Source organism: Falco biarmicus, chromosome 17 (assembly GCF_023638135.1).
Source record: "Falco biarmicus isolate bFalBia1 chromosome 17, bFalBia1.pri, whole genome shotgun sequence".
NCBI lineage: Eukaryota > Metazoa > Chordata > Aves > Falconiformes > Falconidae > Falco > Falco biarmicus.
The window spans coordinates 1,778,217-1,798,264 of NC_079304.1; the positions used below are offsets into that span (position 1 = coordinate 1,778,217).

General features: G+C 48.8%; 1 protein-coding gene across 2 annotated transcripts in view; it reads left to right on the plus strand.

Moving 5' to 3' along the window:
- The first annotated feature begins 318 nt into the window (after positions 1-318).
- Positions 319-20,048, plus strand: part of ASIC2 (acid sensing ion channel subunit 2) — a 509,634-nt gene continuing 489,904 nt past the window's right edge. For both annotated transcript variants that reach the window (XR_008825954.1, XM_056362461.1), the window contains exon 1: positions 319-1,057. Coding sequence is in view for 1 of the 2 variants with exons in the window: in XM_056362461.1 (XP_056218436.1) it covers positions 494-1,057 (564 nt within the window). In the remaining variant the exon portion in view is untranslated. The remainder of the gene's footprint in view (positions 1,058-20,048) is intronic.

The following is a 20,048-nucleotide window of genomic DNA, read 5'->3' on the forward strand; positions in this document are numbered from 1 at the left end:
CCTGCTGCTGTGCAAGACATCAGCTCCGGGAAGCTGCATCCTTGGGCTTTCTGCACTAGTTAACAGCCTGCGAGCTGCCTCGACTTGTTTTAAGCTCTCTCACTTCATCTCATCTTCCTTCGGTGTGTGTGTGTGTGTGTGCATGTGTGTGTGTGTAGGGGGAGGACTTTATTTCCATTGGCTCGGCTTTGCCTGCCCACCCACATCTCTTCCACATCACCTTGGTGTCTCCCTAAATAAAACCAGCCCTTCTTATCGCACCGAGGAAATCAAGAGCCAGAGTTTGAATGGATTTTATATAAATATTTACCCCGCCGAAGCTACTGCTGAGCTTGTGGGATAAACTTGAAGCAGCTGGCCTGAGACTCTCCTTCTATCTCCCGCCCCTAAGAGGGTTTAATTACTTTCGAGAGGGGAGGGGAGAGATCCAGAGCCCAGTTCCAGCTACAGACTGACCCAAAAAGCAGTGCCAGGATTTAACTAACTGTCCCTGATGGATCTGAAGGACAGCACCAGCGAGGGCAGCATGGGCAGCCTGCAGCCTTCCAGCATCCAGATTTTTGCCAACACCTCCACGCTCCACGGGATCCGTCACGTCTTCGTCTATGGGCCGGTGACCATCCGGCGCCTGCTCTGGACCTTGGCCTTTGTGGGCTCGCTGGGTCTCCTCCTGGTGGAGAGTTCGGACCGGGTGGCTTTCTACTTCTCCTACCAGCACGTGACCAAAGTGGACGAGGTCGTGGCTAACAGCCTGGTCTTCCCCGCTGTCACCATCTGTAACCTCAACGAGTTTCGCTTCTCCCGGCTCACCACCAACGACCTGTACCACGCTGGGGAGCTCCTGGCTCTGCTTGATGTCAACCTGCAGATCCCAAACCCTCACCTGGCTGACCCAGCCGTCTTAGCCATCCTCCAAGAAAAGGCCAACTTTAAGCAGTATAAACCAAAAGTTTTCAACATGCAGGAGTTCCTGGCCCGGGTTGGCCACGACCTGAAGGATATGATGCTGTACTGCAAATTCAAAGGCCAAGAGTGCAACCATGAGGACTTCAAAACTGTGAGTATGAGCAGACACTCTGCTTTTCCCTTCTCTGGGTGTGTGGACGGTGGTGGTGTTGTAGGACCAGGACAACACCGGAGGTCACTGGCCCACCCGTGTGGGCACTGTGCAATGAGTGAATGGTGTCTGCTGGGCTCTGGCACGGCTGAGGAGGAGGAGGAGGAGGAGGAGGCAGCCTGTTGAGTTGAAGTTTGTTTGCTGGAGTCCTGCTGGGGGGTTATGTGGGGCCAGCCCTGCAAGGGGCTCGCAGCAGGTCCAGCCTCCATCCTGCATAAGGCCCACAGCTGCTTGGTGTCAGAGCAGGGCATCAGACGGGCCCTGCTGAGCATCAGAGGGGGCTTGGGGGTCTCTTGTTATGGCTAGTGAATGTTAGCCGGCTGAAGAAAGTAGAGGGGGCTGGAAAGAGGCCAGCAAGAAAGGCAGGCGCTCAGGGATGGTCTGAGTGATGTCCATTAGCCAGTTGTATTTCCCCGGGTGTTTGTAGCCTCGCTAAAATCGTGTGTATTGGGTCTGAGACCCAATGCATCGTGGAAGGGGAAAAATTTCTGCTTGTTCCTGGTGGTCACGGTTCATAAATCCTAGTTTGCTGCACGGTGTGGGCACCAGCTGGGTCCCTTCCTGGTGGTGTGTTAGACAGAAGGGGGGAGGGAAGGAGAAGAAGAGGAAAAGAAATGAGGCTCAGCACTGCTCCCAGGCTGGCGGGGAGGTGGAGCGAGCTGCTTAGCCTGAGGATCCTGGAGGAAGCAGACGCTGCTCAGTTTACAGCTTCTGGCTGACACCCTGATGGCAGTGCAGGCTGGCCTGGATAGTTTGGCTGGCAAAAAGCATCAGCTTAAAATAAAAATAAAAAGTAGGTTGCCTGGCAGCAGTGATGCCCCCTGTGTGCTGCTGGGGCGGTGAGGGGGCTGGGCTGGGCGAGCGGCTGTAGAGGGGTCTGCACCCCGCAGGCTGGTGGCTTGGGTCACATCCTGGCAGAGATGTGGGGGTGCTGGCTGGGGACTGGGCTGAGTTGCCCTTTGCTCGCAGGCCACGCTGGCCAGTCCCTTTGCACCAACTGTGCTGGCCGGGGGGGTCGGGAATCCTGGAGTCAGCAACGCTGCAGCTTTCAGGCGGTTGTTTCTCTGGGAGCGACGCTGCTTGTTCTGCTCGCTGCTCTACGTCCTGCACGGACAGGCAGGTGCCATGGCAGGTTTTGTGGTGGTCTGGTTTGTCAACAGAGGATCTTCGTCTGTTTTTAGGAGATGGGAATATTTTCTTGCTCTGTTGCTTTTGGATCTCCCAGCAAATCAGCCCAACCGACTCATGCTACAAAGTCATTGCCATCACCCGGACTGTGCTCTCCTTAAATGTCTGAGCAGGAATATATACTTTTATGTCTCAGTTATTGCCTGTGCATAATCCCGATGCCTTGCCCATTTCAAACTGGATATCCAGGCAAACTGCTCCTTTGCTTCTGCTCCCTGGGCAGGTCTGGGCAGAGGCTGGGTCATAAGAGTCGTAGGAAGGTAGCAAGAAAGTCACTAGGAGAAGAGCTGGCTAAAGAAAAGCCGTGTGTGACTAAGTCTGGAGAATGGGATAGAAAAAGAGCAATGCATGCAAAAGTCCAGGGGACAGGAGAGTTGGGGGGAGGACATATCCCAACAGGGTGGACAGGCGTCCCCCTAACCCTAGTGAGGGTGCGAGGAGAGGGAAGTTTTCTGCCGGGGGGCTTCCTGATCGTTCACTAAACACCAGCCAAAAGCAAAAGCCCCCCAGCCAGCAAGGAAACAGCATGTTCAAAACATCTGCAGGACTTAAAAAAGCAGGTCCTGTTCTCAGATAAGACAGGAGCTCTTGGCAGCCTCCCTGGAACATAATGGGGTGTCATGTCCCTGGCCATTTAGTTTTTTGAGGCAGCTGCTTTTAAAACAATGATTTTGATTTTTATTTTTTCCATGAGGGATACAGTAGTTTCCAGAAAGACTAAACATTCCCGGTCTGCTGAATAAATCCTTGCTCTGCTAAAGCAGGTTAGGGCCAGCTAGAAACAGGGTATTACAGACTGACAGTGCTTGTCCTTGTCAAAGTACTGTAGGGATCCAGCAACCGGGCGTGAAATACTTCAGCCCACGCTGCCAAGCAGCCCCTAGCTGATGCTGCAGACCCCTTCCCGGCACTGCCCGTGGTGCCTCTAACACAGCCAAGTGTTCCAGGCTCACCGACCTCCAGGTGGTCCCCTAGGTTACGGCAATCCAGGGAGCATCCGTCAAAAGGGACGCAACACCCCTGTTTTCCTTCCAGATTTTAGCTCTCAGAGATAAAAGGCAGCAAAAAGGGCTTGAAAGATGAGTAGGTCGTTCCACAGGGAGCATGCTGTAAAGGTCTTTGAACTGCCTCCGGGCTGAATCAGAACCTCATGTCCTGGATGAATTTTGCATTTAATCACCAACGACCTGTTGCAACTGCATATAGGCTGACAGCCCATCCATCCTGCTGCATTACCCCTTGGAGAAGGAGGAGAAGCAGCATCTCTGAAGCCTGGTTTCTATCCTGTCAGGAAGCAGAGGGTGTAAATCCCAGAGCAGTGCTGTAATACGTCATCGTGGTGAACAACTCCGGCTCTGTTTCTGTACTCCCCAAATTCATGCACCTGGGAGCAGAAGAGGCAGGAGTTTTGCAGTGGGAGGCTGCATCAAAGCGGTTAGCTCTGTGCCAAGGCACTGCTGGAGAAGTTAGGGCAGTGTTGCCGGCTTGGGCAGTGGTCCCTCTGGATGCAGAGGGGGGTGTTGTGTGCGGCGTGTCCCCTGAACAATGCACAGGTTGCTTTTGCCACCTGGGAAAGCAGAAGCCGCAATGGCAGCGTCCTGGCATTTCAAAAATGTGACTTTACCCTCCTTCCTCCTCTGCTTCCCCGCTTCAGTTCTCTGTCACTCCTTTATTAACAGGATTTGAGCTGTGCTTTCCTTACACTCCCTGTCCCTTCTCCCCAGGATAATGTCTAATGCTTCTCAGACGTTTCCTCATATTATGGTCTGCTCTGAGGAGCAAGTCCCCTAAGCTTTCCTGCAGAGATACATCCGAAGGGAACAGCAAGGTCCTCGCAGAGCATGTGCAGATTCCTGAGCTGGCATGGCGATGTGCTGAGCAGCAGATAAGATAATGCAGACCTCTGCTGTAGGCAAAGCAATGAAGAATAGAAAATTGGCAGAACACGAACAGGCTTTAGCAAACCCATTCCCTTCCCTTCAAGTGTTTGGAGGAGGGAAACCTGATAACAGCAGCAGCCGAGGAAATCCCCTCCTTTTTTTCTGCATTGCTCCTCCCAGGAGGTCTCGGTTGAAAATGACCTCGCAGATGGCATTTTTCGGGAGAAGCTGTGCTCACGCTGCTTGACAAGACATTAAGGTCATCCCATCCTACTGCTGCTGAGCGTGGTAAAGCTGTGGCTTGTCAGCCCTAGACACGTGGCTGGGATTTTCGGGGGATGTCTGTGGGTGTGCTGGAGCAAAGCCTCTTCCCTGGCCTGGTGGTGTGGTTTGTGCTCCTGTGCTGCTCCAGCATGGGATGAACTGGGCAATGGCAGGGGATTGATTTGTGCATGTGGCACAGCAAATGCATGGGGCAGCAGGGGAGAAAAGCCTATGAAAACCCTTTCAGCCCATGGGGTAAATGTAGAATGACTGATGGGATGAACTGGGAGCGGATACAGAGAATATGAGCAGCCAGGGGAACGGGCTACATCAGTCCCACCTGGCTGAGACAATTAGCCCCAGCAGGTGAGCCCTGCCAGAGGTGCTCAGCTGATGGCAGTGGGTGTGCGTCCTGGTGTACGAGCCTATTTTTCAGTTGGGTCATTTGCTAAATGGAATGTGTAGCGTGTGCTTCCTCGCACATCCAATTCATTTCAGAGGTAACACAATAACTTAGATTGAGCCTGCTATGCCTTAGTTGCCAGATGTCTATTTATTTTCAGTGGCCATGACAATCAAAGGATATAACTCATTTATTTTCAATACACATGCCTACTGACAGTGTCCGCATAATGGAGAGTATCTCATGTGAATATTCCTATTTTGAGACACAAGTTTCTGTCAATCTATCTGTCTTTTTCCATGCATTTTTTTTTTCTCCCATTCTCTCGTGTGCCCGTGAGGCCAGCATTTAGTAAATAGCTTTTGCTTTTTGGGCTAATTAGTCCATTCTCATCTCTTATGATGCAATTTCCACTTTCATCAAGGAAAAAAACCACCAGGGTGATAGCTGCTGGATTTGGAAAAACATTACTTCTTTCTTTTTAGCATTTTTTTGTGGGAAATTGTGACTTTTTCCAAAGTTTGCTCCAGGATCTGAGATGCCATAATGAGATCTGCAGTTCTGTGATACCTTTTACACAAATAGATGGTTCTTCCACTAGGAGACCACATCCTTGCGCAGCCTTCCCAGTCTGCATGATAACATCGGGAGTTTGCCCGGGCTGTTGCGTTCCAGCGCGTGGGCTTTGGCATGGGAGGCAGCGCAGGGGCAGCGTGTTGCTGGTGGTGGTTTCTTAGCTGGGTGTCTGAAATGAAGTGCGTTGTTCCTGGGTCACGTATCTTGGCTGACACCCAAACCATGCCCTTGAGAAATGCAGACCTTTGTCCTACCCAGCGTTTGGCTACACAAAGTTTCTCTCTCCCTTAAGCATTTAGCTGTAAAATGAGCGTGGTGGTGCTTCCCCGTGGTGCTGGTGGGGTTTGTATTTCCTTTATTTATTACAAAATGGTAGGATAATGCTTTAAAATTCACCAGAAAGTTTCATGGGATGATGCCATTTGGGATGAACATCTGTTCATGAAAAAAAACTTCCTGGGTCTTGAATGGTTACTGGAGTTAAAATCTAATGAAGAGAAGGCTGTAGAACTTCGGTGGGGTCTTTTCATGGCAAACCCAGTTTTAAGCCCTTTAATCTGAAAATATTCACCCTGGGTGAAACAGCTCCCATAGGATAGAGCCTTCAGAAGTGTGGCTGCAGCTCATTTACTTGGGACATTGGTGCTCTACATCTGAGGCATCAGTCTGATTCAAGACCTGAGCAGCACACTGATGAACTCCTCTTTAATTTTCTTCTAAAAGATCTGTGGTTTTGTTCTGGTTTGAGCCATTTCTTCAGCAGTCACACTCCCATCCCTCACTAGGGGTTTGAGATGGCAAATAATCTAAAGATCTGCGATATCTCAGAAACGTTCACAGCCAAAGTATTAGGGACAGCGAGAGATCAGAGGGTTTTGAATGCAAAGGGAGATGAGGCACAAGGAGGGCGGTGGAGGATGAAAGGCAAAGCATTTCGTGTGTGAGAGCCAGCTGTGGGCTCAGCCTCCCCTTGCCCGTGGCCTCGGCTTATGCCATGCACCTGGCCACTTCGTTGGAAGGAGCGCAAGAACCACTCTTGTCTTCTAAGTGATTCCCATTCATCACAGTCATTCATCAGGAGGCCAAGGCAGAGCTCCTCTGTCCCCCCCATCCGCACCACATCTGCCAAGGGATCTGCACTCCAAAGAGCATCTGGAGCTGCAGCAAAGTGCAGACGCTGCCTTTGAGATGAGGAAGAAATGCTGAGCAAGAGGATGTCATTAGAGCTGCAAGGACAGAGCTGATGTTTGGGGGCTGCAAGACTTTATCAGAATTTTCCTGGGAATTACATGAGGCTTTCCTTTGCCTTGGAAGTACCTCCAAGTCCAGCTTCTTGCACCTCAACTCTCCTACCTGTAAAATGGGAGGGAATAGCCTTTCTCCCAGAGAGGCACTGAGAAGTGCTAGAAAGCTGTTGGGGGGGCAAGGTTGTAAAAAAAACAGAGAACAAGGATGATAAATGTCTTCCAGCCACCATGACCTGGTGCCTCCTCAGCCCATGGCTGTCCACAGCCAACAGGTTTCATCTCACAGGGTCTCTTTGACAACTGGTCTTGGAAGGGGGTCTCCTGGGTACAGCTTTCTGTCTGCGGTGGGTGAAGGGTGAAAGTGTTCAAAAGTACTTGTGCTTTTTCTATATGAGCCAGAATTAAATCTAGTCATGCTCAAAACTGTAAGTGAATGCCAGGAAAGACAAGGAATGTATAAAAAAACCAGCATAGTTTCCATCTGGACAGGTAAATTGGGACAACACATCTTGTCCTGAGCTTCTTCCATACACCTCATGCAAGTGTCCCTTGGAGACTTCTTGACAAATGATAAATAACATTCTCCCAGATGTTCCCTCTTGCAGAATCCTGGTGCTTTTCTGACCAAGTGCAGTGATGCCCTGTGAAAAAGCATGATGTGACTGCTGTAAGCCACTCTGCGCATTTGATCTAAACACTCCTTGCAAGGTCCCGACCACTATGGTTCAATGTCCATGATCCCCACGGAAGAAATGGGCAAAAGTCAAAACCAGTCGTCATAAAAAGAAGTAGGAATTCTCACTTGATTAAAGGAGAAAACCGGTCTGGCTTCAGTGATGGCCTGGGTGGCCTCCTGAGGTCCCTTCCAACCTGAATTATTTTATGTTTCTATAATAAAAAGCAGTTGCATACCTGCTGGGTCTTATCCCCTTTTGCTGTTTTGGGGGGAGACTCATTTTTTTCATAGAATTCCAGAATGGTTTGGGTTAGAAGGGACCTTAAAGACCATCTTGTTCCATCCCCCTGCCATGGGCAGGGGCACCTTCCACTGGACTAGGTCACTCCAAGCCCCGTCCAACCTGGCCTGGGACACTTCCAGGGATGGGGCGTCCACAGCTCCTCTGGGCAGCCTGTGCCAGTGCCTCAGCACCCTCGCAGCGAGGAATTTCTTCCTAATAGCTAATCTGCACCTCCCCTCTTTCAGTGGAAAGCCATTCCCCTTTGTCCTATCACTACATGCCCTTGTACAAAGTCCCTCTCCAGCTTTCTTGTTGGCCCCTTTAGGTGCTGGAAGGTGCTATAAAGTCTCCCCAGAGCCTTCTCTTCTGCAGGCTGAACAACCCCAGCTCTTTCAGTGTGTCTTCACAGGAGAGGTGTTTCAGCCCTCTGACCATCTTTGTTGATCTTGCTCCAACAGTTTTATGTCCTTCTCATGTTGGGGGCCTCAGAGCAGAGGCAGTGCTGCAGGTGGGGTCCCACCAGAGTGGAGTATAAGGCAACAGTCCCCTCCCTCGTCCTGCTGGCCACGCTGCTGGTGATGCAGCCCAGGGCATGGTTGGCTTTCACACATGGTCAGCTCATGCTGAGCTTCTCATCAACCAACACCTCCAAGTCCTTTTTCTCAGGATGGGTCTCACTCCATTCTCCACCCAGCCTGGTTTTGTGCTTGGGATTGCCCTGACCCGTGTGCAGGACCTTGCACTTTTCCTTGTTGAACTTCATGAGGTTCTCATGGGCCCACATCTCAAGCCTGTCAAGGTCCCTCTGGGTGGCAACGCTTCCCTCCAGCATGTCGACCGCACCACACAGCTTGGTGTCATCGGCAAACTTGCTGAGGCTGCGCTCAATCCCACTGTCCATGTCACTGGCAAAGGTTAAACAGTACCGGTCCAGATACTGAGCCCTGATGAGCACTGCTCATCACTGGTCTCCACTCGTGTGTAATTCCCTGTTCACCTTCAATGCAAGCATGCAAGATCAGAGCCAGCTTTGGAAGATGGTTGCCTTCCCCACTGTGAGCCTTGCATACAAGTTCGAGTTTGCATTACTGACCTACAGAAAAAAATTGGCCTAAAATGCACAGTTGTTGACAGCTCCGCACCGAGCATCTGAGGCAGTCGTGGTTCTGGTTCCATAATGAGCCCATCACAGTTTCTCTGAGCAAGCCCCTGTCCTTTTCCATCTCTGGAAACCACACACATTCACTTTAGAAGGAGGCAGCAGAGATTCCCTCAAAAAAACCTCAAGTCCATCATTCAGCTCCTCTCGACTGAGAAATTGTGCCCTGCAGGTCCCGAGGAGTGCAGCTGGCTGCACAGCAGCAGGGGTGGCGAGGTCAGCTGAGGCATCTTCATCGCCTCCAGCAGGACCTGGCATCTGCGAGGCCCTCCAGCACCTTCAGGAAAGCATTTGTTAATGGGATTTGTACCTGGAGTGCTGGTTGGACTCAGCTTGGCTGGCGCAGCAGGATTATGCCCGAATTGGCTGTCAGGGGACATATGGTTGGTGTGCGGGCGATAAAGGACGATATATCGCTCAGCTGCCATGGTAAGGTGGACCCAAGCAGGGTGCCAGCTGCACGTGTTGCTGCCGCAGCTATACTGACCATATTAAGTACTCAAAAATATATAGAAAGAATTTTGCCTGCTGGGCTGACATGAGCCTTCATGCAGTTTTCCATAGGAAGAAGTCTTCGGGAAACCAGATCCATGAAACACTTTCTTGCCTAGAGACGAGCACAGCTGTGAGCTGGAGAATGCAGAGGGAGGAGAACACGAGCTGTGGCTATACGTGCAGGCTGCGAAAGTCAGTGGCTATTTTGCCACCTGCATCTTTTGGGAAGTTGAGAAAAAAAAAGCCTTAATTGTCCTTGCTTTACTGAGGGAAAAGCATAACCTGAATGGTCTTCTAAAAGCTCGTTGGGGTTTCCAGACCTGTGAATAGCTGTGAGGAAACCTCTCAGGGATCACAAGCTCGACAAGCTAAGATGGAAAATAAGGTGGACATGTCTGACTTCGTCTGCCACGGATTAATCTATGAGACCAGCACCAGGCAAACAAAATTGCCCCTTGGAGTTAAAAGAGCCTGTGAGTCATTTAAGCAGAGTGACAGCAGTATGCCCAGGGCCCATCAAGAAACAATTTCCATCCAGCCATGAATATTTACAACTGAAGCACATTCCATGATTTGAAGAAAAGCTGAATTGTTTTGATCATTTATTGCTGTTGAAGAAGAAAGGATTTAGCCTGTGTGAAAAGTCAGGGAGCGTGAAGAGGTGAACGGTAATGGAAAACGTGCATGGATTTGCTCGGGGTGAGCTGGATGAAAGGAGTTTTAATCCGCACTTGGTTTGATTTCCAGAGAGGAGCCTGTGGCAGGGGAACCTGGACCATCAGGCCTGTCCCACCTGCAGTAGAGGTTGCTCAGTTGGTGGCTTCTGTCAGATGAGCCCCTTCTGCATTGTGATTTCCTCAGGGACTGGAATCTGAAAGAATATCAGGAGGGAAAATGACCGAGCCAAACCTTATCTGCTCCTCGGGTGCTTCTTCAGATCAGTTTGACGTTGCATGAGAAGGTCATTCCAGGCTCTGCCCCGGTAGTGAGAGCTTCACACGGAGCCTTCAGGCTTCCCTCTCAGTTGGTCCAAAGCTTGCTCAGATCTCACTTCCAGTGTGAGTTTGTTGGGAAACGGGGTTTGTCCTGAAGGAAACCGGCAGTTCTGAGTTTGTCCTCCTCCCGTATCTGAAAAAAAACCCAACAACAAAACCAATCCAAACAGGTTAAGGGCCAAAACTTTGAGTGGGATGAAGTTTCACCTGCTTTATAAATCTGAATCTTCACAATGCTGTTTCAACGATGTTGAAGACTGATATATAAATGAATGTAACATAAAGGTGGGCATGAAATTAAAAGAATTAAAAATGTGTTTGCCTTCTTTTTGTCATTGTTGGAGGAAGAAAGTCAGACCAGCCCATTCAGACATTTTCTTGTTTCATGTTTCACTCATGTTCTTCCCAAGCTTTCTGAAATCCCATGCTGGTGCAGAGGAGGACAGTCACACGAGGACTTCACTTCATGGGGCTGAATCCCATAACAGTGAGTCAAACTGTTTGTTCACCTGAATGTTTGAGGGAAATTAACCTTAGGCCAAGAGAAAAGAATAAACTCAAACAAATGCTCTCCAGTGACTTAACTGCATGTACTATGAGCGGAATAATTTAAGGGCTCACATCTCTGCCCCCGTGACAGGTGACTGACTTCCCCCAGTTCAAATAGAAAATGATAAGCTGGAGCCCTGGTGCAGCAGCCAGGAGAGTGTCATTGTCATGTGGGATCACTCAATGGCAAGCAAGAAAACATCACTGCAGTATGCCATAGGCAGGAGAATAAAGGACTAAATTAATTGCAGAGGACAGTTAATGACCAGTGGGAGGAATTAATGTAAGCTTAACCCTTAATTAGCTCAACTTTCAGCAGCACACTCCACTGCTCCCTGGCACTAAAATGGATGGTAGAGGGAGAGAGGTGTCCACGAGAGCCTCTGTATTCCTGCCACCACCAGCTGCGGTGCTTTGGGCGAGCAGCATGTGTGATCCATCTCTGCACACCACGCACGAAGCGGCAGCAGCGCTGTCACCTCGATAGAGTGATGGAAAAACCTGTGAGAGCTCGACAAGGATATCAGAGAGGCTTCGGTCTGACCTCACATGGGTGATAGGAGATGGGAGGGACCCTGTGCCATCTGGAAAGTGATGGTTTAGTGGAGGGGGGCCTTGGAATAGAACAGAATTTTTGCCACCACCATGTTTCTTTTTCGCTGAAGAACGTTGCTGTGAATTCTGTCAGGAACTGCAGTTTTGGTTCATCATACCGCTGTTTCAATCTGGGCACACTGGTTGGATTACATCTCCCAGAACATAGCATGTCTCCTCTTTTGCTAGGGAAGTGATGGCTGGTTACAGCAGTCACAGTCCTGTTGTATGATTGGGTTGGGTTTTTTTGATGCATTTAATGTTTGGGGATTCTTTCTTTTTTTTAATGAAAAGAAACAAAGTATTTTCCCAGAAGGTTTTGTGAAAACTGCTGCAGCGGTAGCTTCTCAAACAATATTCCCATCTAAACCAATCTTTATGTAAAAAGTTGGAACAGTTTTCATCAGTAGCGTGACGAGACAGGGGGTCGATATCATGCCCTCATTAAGGGAAGGAGTTTCTGTGCCAGATGTTAAGCTTCATACTTGTTGATTCAACTGCGTTTTTCATACTCCACCCTGGCAATGAATCCCACAGCCACCATCCCTTCCACAGATGCTCCAGGAACACTCTAAGTGGCCATTAACTAATGCTAAATTATGATGGAGCATCTCCTGAAATACATGTGACATCCGCATGAATAACAAATGAATTTGTTTCTGTCAAGGCAAAGACAAGGCATTGCGGTTGAATTATTATGAGTGCCGTTTGCTGCTCTACACCGACCGCGACGAGCTCCTTATAGGGCGTGTGTAATTGCAGAGATGCAAATGACGGCGGAGGAATGCCCTGAGTGAGAAGATGCAATGGTATATATGGCTGTCAAGGATAAGCTGTGGGAGAAAGCAAGTCCCAGGATGAAAAAACAATCCTATTTCCATTGAACCTCAGCGGAGTTTGCCTCCTAAAGACATTAATGAGAATGAGATCACACTGTTAGCCCCCACAATTGCATCCATCCTGGAAAAATCCTTCTCATTATCACTTAGTACAAAAAGAAAGACCTTTAGAAGTCTGTCCTATGATGATGCCTCTGTACATCTGCACCTCTCCAGGGAAAAAGAGATCAAGGGGGAAAGGATTTTTCTAAGGTGTGCATGCATGGCACTAGAAACACGTGCAAGGGTCTTCTATAGTGCTTATATGACTCTAAAGTTTCTAAAAACTGTTTCTCTGCTGGGTACATCAGTGTTCAGAAGCTTGTGCTACATCTCTGCTTCTGCTGGCACATGGTAGTGGGTTGAGCCTTAGCTCCCAGCTCCTCCTTCTCAGTCCGCGTGGTGCATCTTGGGGTGCGGTGCAGGGTGCGAAGTGGCAGGTTAAATGAGGTGGGGAAACAGGAACAGGGGCGAGCAGCTGAGGAAGTGGGAAGATGAGACAGAAATTGTAGAAAACTGTGTTTATGGTATGAGGAAGCAGAGCCCTGAGGCTGGCTCGAAGAAAAACAATTCAGATCAGAAGCAAGCATGGGTTTTTGAAACACAGATTGATGAGCCTGGAATTGGTCTGAACATTTCCATTGCAAACTTTCCATCAGAAAATGCTTTCTGAATGAAAAAAAAGTTGCTTTCTTATAGTTACACTGACTGGGATGAGATTTCCCATGAGAAAAATGAAAGCTTTTTGTCTTAAAGCATTTCTATTTTCCATGAAGTTGATTAAAAAAAATAATAATCTCACAGCAAAACATAATCTTGAAACCCTAGAATGTCTCATTAAATGGATATTCTGATTTTCAGCTAGTTCTGAATTCAGTAATGGAAAAAGTCACCCAGAGCTGGGGAACTTTCCACAACATGCAGCCTCCACACCTTGCACCTGTAGGTTAGGTGCACCCCAGGCTCTATTTTACACGGGGTTTGAAGGAAAACCTGGGATCACCTGATGTTAGGCAGGGCGAACCCCAAGTTACATACTCATATCTGCCTTTCCCTGAGTAGGGGGAATTCATACGCTGTTTTCAAACGAGTTCCAGGTTTCAGAGCAAGATGCTTTCTGATCGGCCATCCTCTGAGCTTTCTGGAGGTGGCTCAGGTTTAGCCTTATTTCCTGATAATAAAAGGTTTCAGCAATTTTATCTCCCTCTGAAAGAGCAGAAGTCTCAAAAAAACTTTGGTTTCTACAAGTTTCATCAAAACTGGCAGCTGGGACAGACCCAGACTCAAGCCCACCAAGGAAAAGCAGGGTCAACAATGGTATTATACATTTTGTCTGACAGCAACCAGCTGTCCAACAAACATATGTGCCCCACTTTCTCCTAAAGCAGGCTGGCAGTGACAACACAGCTTACGCTTCTCTGGCAGTACGGACAGCACAACAAAGGAAAAATCAGTATGCACAGAGCTGTGCTACCCATGGGACATGGAGAAACCACCCAGGGGTAGATCTGTGTCCGTGTGAAAGTACGTACATGGATGAGGATGTTACTGCCCCTGTTTTATTCTGCTTTTGCCTGGTGGGAGACCTAAGGAGCCTGGGACAGAGCAAGGAGAGGTTAGAAGACAAAATGCCTGCATCCTTTGGAAAAAAGCGAACCAACTTCTTTAGTTCTTCAGTTTCAAGAACAATCTGTTTTATAGTGTGTTGGTTTTTTTTCCTGAATTATGTAAAGCATTCATCTCCCTCCTTGCATTTGCTGGAGAGACTTTCTTCTGCTGAGTGTGTGGGTCACTGCACATGCACATGCATGTCTCTACCTATAGATGCATGAATCAACCTGCTGGGAGCACAGGTTCTGCATCCCAGTTTTTTAACCACCACATTGTTGAGAAAGTCAGGGACACTCATGCTGGTTTATTATTCAGGCATGGCTTTGGAATACAGTGCTGTGTGTACAATATGGGCTACACAGGGGATCTGGGGGGGACCAGAGCCTCGTGGCATTGGGTGGTTTCTGCAATATAATGCCTGCACCCCATCTCTCAGACAGCAAGTGGGAATGTGGAAGAGGGACTGAGAGAGTGGAGACATCCTTTTATTTTTAAGCAAAGGCCCAGACAAATGGCATCAATCTCATTCTTCCCTCCTGAGCTTGGGAAAGGGCAGGAAAAGTACAAGTTTAAACCATTTGAACACCTCCCTTTGCTGGGCTCTGCTATTCTGATTAGTTCCCAACCATCCTGGTGTGGCTTCTTTTGCCCTTGAGGCTCATGGCTCTCCAGGAGAGGTGGGAAAACGCAAAGAGCTCCTGTATGGAGCCCTCCAGCCTTGCTCCCGCTGTGCCCTCTGCTCTGCCCCGCAAGCAGGAGGCTGTGAGCAGCAATACTGCTTCTTCGCTGCACCACCAGGGTTATCCATCTGGTCCCATCACGTCTGTGGTGGTAGCGCTCAGCCTCCAGCCTGAAGGGAGCCAGCAGCTGATTTCCTTGGGAAGAAAGCAGGGATGCTGCTGTTCCGCCCCATGGCATGCACAGGACAGGCGGCGTGGGTGGGAGCTGCCCTGCCCACCCCCTCCCAGGGACCAGACACTCTCCATTATATCCATCACCAAAGATGAAGTACATGTGGACATGCTGAGGAGGATGAGGAGAAGACCCCAAAATCCATATAGAGGTGATGCTGCTTTGTTTCGCCAAGATCCACTCCCAGAAGAGCGGATCTCCATGGAACTCCACGGAGTTCCCCCTCCCACCAAGCAGCTCTGCGTGTGCCTGATTCCCGGCAGCGGGAGCGGGTCAGCGGTGCAGCTGTGAGCCTGTCCTGCAGGATGAGGGATGCTCGAGCTGGCCCCAGCTTTGCATTGTGCTCCTCAAGCCATGGGTGGGAGCAGCCGCCTGCCCAGCTCTGAGCCCCTGCAACACCACATCGGTGCAGCCTTCACACACCCCTGCTCATATCGATGGTAAAATTGTCTGCTCCTTGGGGTGAGGACTGCCTGCCCGGTTTATGTTTATTATTAAAGATTTATTTTTTAAATTGATTAAAAATTAAATTGATTAAAAAATTGATAAAAAATAAGGAAGGCAATTTCTTTTAGCCTGCCTCAGAGAATGACACGGGTTGTGATTTTGTGCAGAGACAAGAACATCCATCATTCCCATTTGGAAGGAATTAAAACTAAATACATTTTTCTACAAATGTCTTCACGCAAAAAAACATTTTGATAGCCTTGCTTATTTGCAAGTCAGGTACACAGCGTACCTGAGCATCCACAGCTATTGCCAGCTCCGCATACCCCAGATAGCTTCTGCAAGTGCCTGCAGGCTAAACAGCATCCCTAACTAAACCGTCTGCCTCCCTTCCACTTTGGAATGCTGTTAAATGTGGAAGGATGCTTCTAAGCCTAAGATTACTCCTCCATTTCGTGTGCCGTTGGCTGTTTGTTGGTACAATTAATTGCAGCATATTTTCCTCCCATGTTTCAAACCAATCTGTAACAGTACCTCTTGCAGGGGGTTGAAGTCAAGAGCAGCTACCGCCGGTGAATTCACGTGGCAAACTATTTCTAGAGATCAAGCAAGGGCAGTTAAGTCACCAGGAACAGGGCAATGTGTTGTGCATTTATTTTCTTGCAGATCAGGTAGGTAGGTACGGAGCTCCCATTTGCAAAGTACTCTCGGAAGCTGGGGAAGAGGTGTAGGTGAATTGTTAACACTGCTATTGTAGCTCGTGTATTCTGGTCCTTCCATGGTTTTTTCTATCAGGAGGAGGAATAAATGCCTGAGCAGGTACGTTCTTGTAATTGCACTTGTCTTGCAGAAAAGACACGCGCGCTTCCATTAAACACAATAAACCCAGAGAACAGCACGCAACTTCTGTGCCGAGAAAACCTCCGGTCTGCCCCTCCTCCGAGCTGTGTGCCACAACAGCTCCAGCTCTCTGCAGTGTTTCACGGCCACGCTCAGAATAATTTCTCTTTGCTTTCTGTCCAGGCATATCCAGGCTTGAGATTTTCCAGCTATTGAGTGTGCAACCAGGGGTCCCCCTCAGGCCACATCCGAGTGATGTTTTTCAGCAAGATCTTGGCTCCTGTCTCACTGGATTGTTCAGCAGGGTGATGATTCAGTGATGCCGATGATGATTTTCTATCACTTATTACAGCAGTGATGCTCTAACCCCCAGTTTTGTGCATGTGATGCTTGCTACTCATGGGGAAACCTGCATTCCTGAGATATCCATCTGGGCAGCCCCCCCAGGGAGGGGGTTGTGTCTTGCTCCTGAGTTGAGAGACAGTTTCCAGTAACCCCGCACTGGGTTTTTCTACCTACCCAGTGCAAGCTGGGAGAGGAAGGAAAGGCTGAGGGAAGGAGAGACTGCTGCTGGGAATATTCCCCGGGCTGGTGGGGATCAGGGAGGCTGCTGTCTCTGCTGTAGGTAGGCAAATGGCCACAGCAAAGGATATTCCCTAGGGACCATGCTGGAACGTTCAGCTCCTTTCTTGCAGGCACCAGGGAGTTGTCAGATGGTCCTTTGGACCATCTCGGACCAGCTTCGGACCAGCTTGCCCTGGATGTGAAGAGCAGGCTGGTGGCTGTGAGCTGGGCAGACCTTCTACCGGTGGAAGCAAAGGGCAGGTCTTTGGCTAGGTCCAAGGAGGAAGAGGAATCGTGTGCTCCTCTGCCTCACACAGCAAAAGCCAAACACAGCACAGCAGGATCAACATCAAGATTTTGCTCGAGTTACCACATTTTCCAGGGATGCGGGAATGGGTCCCCAAGTGCAGAAACACGTGAATGCACCTTTGGGGGCCCAGGCTCTGCCCTTCGATGCTGGTTCCTTTCGGGATGTCTGTAGACTGTGTCCCTTTGTGCAGTACAGATGGCCACGGAAACAAGCAGAAGCATGTCTAACCGTGGCAGCTGATATTCTCCCAACCCTGAGGTCAACTGCCTGCTCTGCTGCCTGTGTGATCTCGGCTCTAAGAAAGGATTTGAATTCAAGGGAGTGAGGAACATTTCTATGAGCCTCCATTGCTGGAAATAATGCTTAGCCCTATTCTTTCGCTGTATTTTTCATTCCACACTGTCATAAAAAAATACTTCCATGCTGAATTTCATAGATTTTCTCCCTCCTTTACCAGTAACACAAAATTATCTTCCTGTTTCTTTAAAATCCTGAGGTTTAGCAAGTAGATAAATTATACTTCTTAAAATCCCAGCCCCAAATGGGAAGCAGATATTCCTTTCCTCTCAAGGAACCTTTCCTTTGACTTGTTATTTTGAGCTCCATCACGGTTGTCGCCATGCAATGGCAACTTTGTGGAAAAGGAGGCTAAGTGCTAAGGTTAAAACAGGTTCAAGCATAATCCAGAGTGCCCTTGGCAAAGACAGAAGTGTTTTACTGGGACTCATTCATCATTGCCTGACTGCTTAAAGTGGTGGAGTGGCTCATTACTGGTTTTATACGCCTTTATGAAAGCTGCAAAAGAGCCAAAGAGAAAAGTACCACTGTTTTCCTCCCTTAACCCACACTCAACAGGGAACAATAATATTTAAGACCTCGGAGTGCAATGTAAAAGGTTTTTTTCTTCAGAAACTAAATTCCCCTGCATGAGCCACCTGGAGCAGCTCGGGCTCAGCTCCAGGGGAGGTTTCTCTTGGTTTGTGGAGTTACATCTACGACAGCATTTTGGAGCTGATAGTGGGGAGCTGCTATTGCCAGACCTGCCGTCATGAAACCACCGCCTGCCCTAAGCCCACTGGGAGCTTTTCGCTCTCCATCCTGCCGAAGCTTTGTCCTCCCTGCGGGCTGGAGAAACCTTCAGCCGGGGCTGTAGACTCTGGGCTGTAGGGAAAGATTGCACCGTCACAGAGCATTACAAAAAATTTCTTTGAAAATCACAGATCTTGAACATCACTGAACAAAGAGACCTTCTTAGTGCTCCATCCCTGCCTATTTGTTTTGCACGTCGATCCCAGCTGATACATGCAGTGGCTCAGAGCACTCCACACCCGAGACTTTTTGTGCAGGTATGTAAGCTACCAGAATGATAAGGCAGAGGTCTTGACTAGCTGGGGTTTTTTTAATTAAGCAGCTGTTTTAACTTCATGTACCTTGCCAAGGATCTTTGCAAAGCTGTTTCTTAGGGAGGTCAGGATCAGTGAACGCTAGTGGAGAGTGAACACTCAGTCTCATGCGTTCAAAAGCTGCCGAACCCAACCTGGAAGGTACAGAGAGACACTACAAGGGGGATTAAGGAAAAGAGGCACCTGTTCTAGAAGGGATGATTATGAGAATTTAGCTCATTTAAGCTGGCGAGGCAAAGGCTGAGCGAAGGGCCATGATTGCTCTGTAGAAAATACGTCTAGGGGATAAGCACTGAGAAGGAAATGAAGCTATTTCAGCTAAATGATGATGCTGGCTTTGGAGCAAATGGTACAAATTGGTCATAGATAACCTTATGCTGGAGGCTAGAAAGGTGTTTTTTTTAATTCTTGAAGGAATGAGATCCTGAAGTAACTGCTCAGCGGGAATAATGGGGATAAAAAGCCTAGCAGGTTTTAAAACAGGATCATCACTCATGGATGGGATTATATGATGCGGTTGCCAGTAACAGAAGGCTGCGTTCAAGGACCTCTCCAATCTGATGCACACCGGAATTTTCCTTTACTGAAGGAATGGATCAGGTGTACACCTGTGTAGTGCGTGTTAGGCACATCTGATCTGGGTTCAGCAGTCGTGTGGTGCCTGGGAAACCTGGGAAAATATAGTCACGTCCTGGGAAGCTCTTTCCTCTCAGGTCAGAATTCACACAGTGTGAATTCTGTGTTTCTTGGATCATGGGAAGATTTTAATACACAGCTTGTCAGAGCTGGGAATTTTACTAACTCAGACCCTTTCTATGTCTGGATGGAGATACTAATATTTAATCCAACAGGATGCAAGTCCTTTGGGTGCTTAACTGTGTCCAGTGCCGTGTGACGATCCCACGTGGATGCTGAAGCAGCTTCTGTGGCTGAGGGTGTACATGATGCTCGCTATGAGCATCCACCCAAAACATGAGTGCAAGGCAATCTGTGGTCTGACAATCTCTCAAACTTCCATGTTAATGTCAAGCTGAGGACATCCCTGAGTGTTATTCAGCATTTTCACCTTCAGGGGGTGGTTAGAACATCCTGGGGGGTTTGCTAATGGCCAGTCTGACTGAAATCACGGCACTTGACATGGTGGGACTTTTGTTTATTATCTGTATTGATACAGCTTCTGTGAGCCCCTGGAATGCTGTTGTATTAGACATCATACAAAGTCTCTCCTCTCTCTTGCTTAAAAATAATATAATCTTCTCTCTGAGTTAAGGCATCTCTGAGCAGCAAGGGAGAAAAAGAGGGGAAAGCATCAGCTGGGTTGATTCTGACCAACAGCTTCCCAGTACTCATAACACAACAGAGAGAGAAACGGAAACCTTATTTGAAAAGACAATAATACACTCCCTCTGCAGAAACGAGTGAGTTGGTCTTGATTTTATCCACCTGGGAACTCTGATTATTGTCTCATGGAACAGAGCACCTGGTCCGTTATCCCATAAATAAGCGAGAGCGCCCGCGCTGTGTTTTTGTGGCAGAGTGTGGCTCCCCTGCGGGGTATGGGGGTGTGCTGCAGGGAAGGGAAGAAATTTGGAAGTTGGCCCTCAGGTTTCCTAGAGAAACAAGGCTGTGGGAGCAGTTAAACACTCACTGCGCCTGC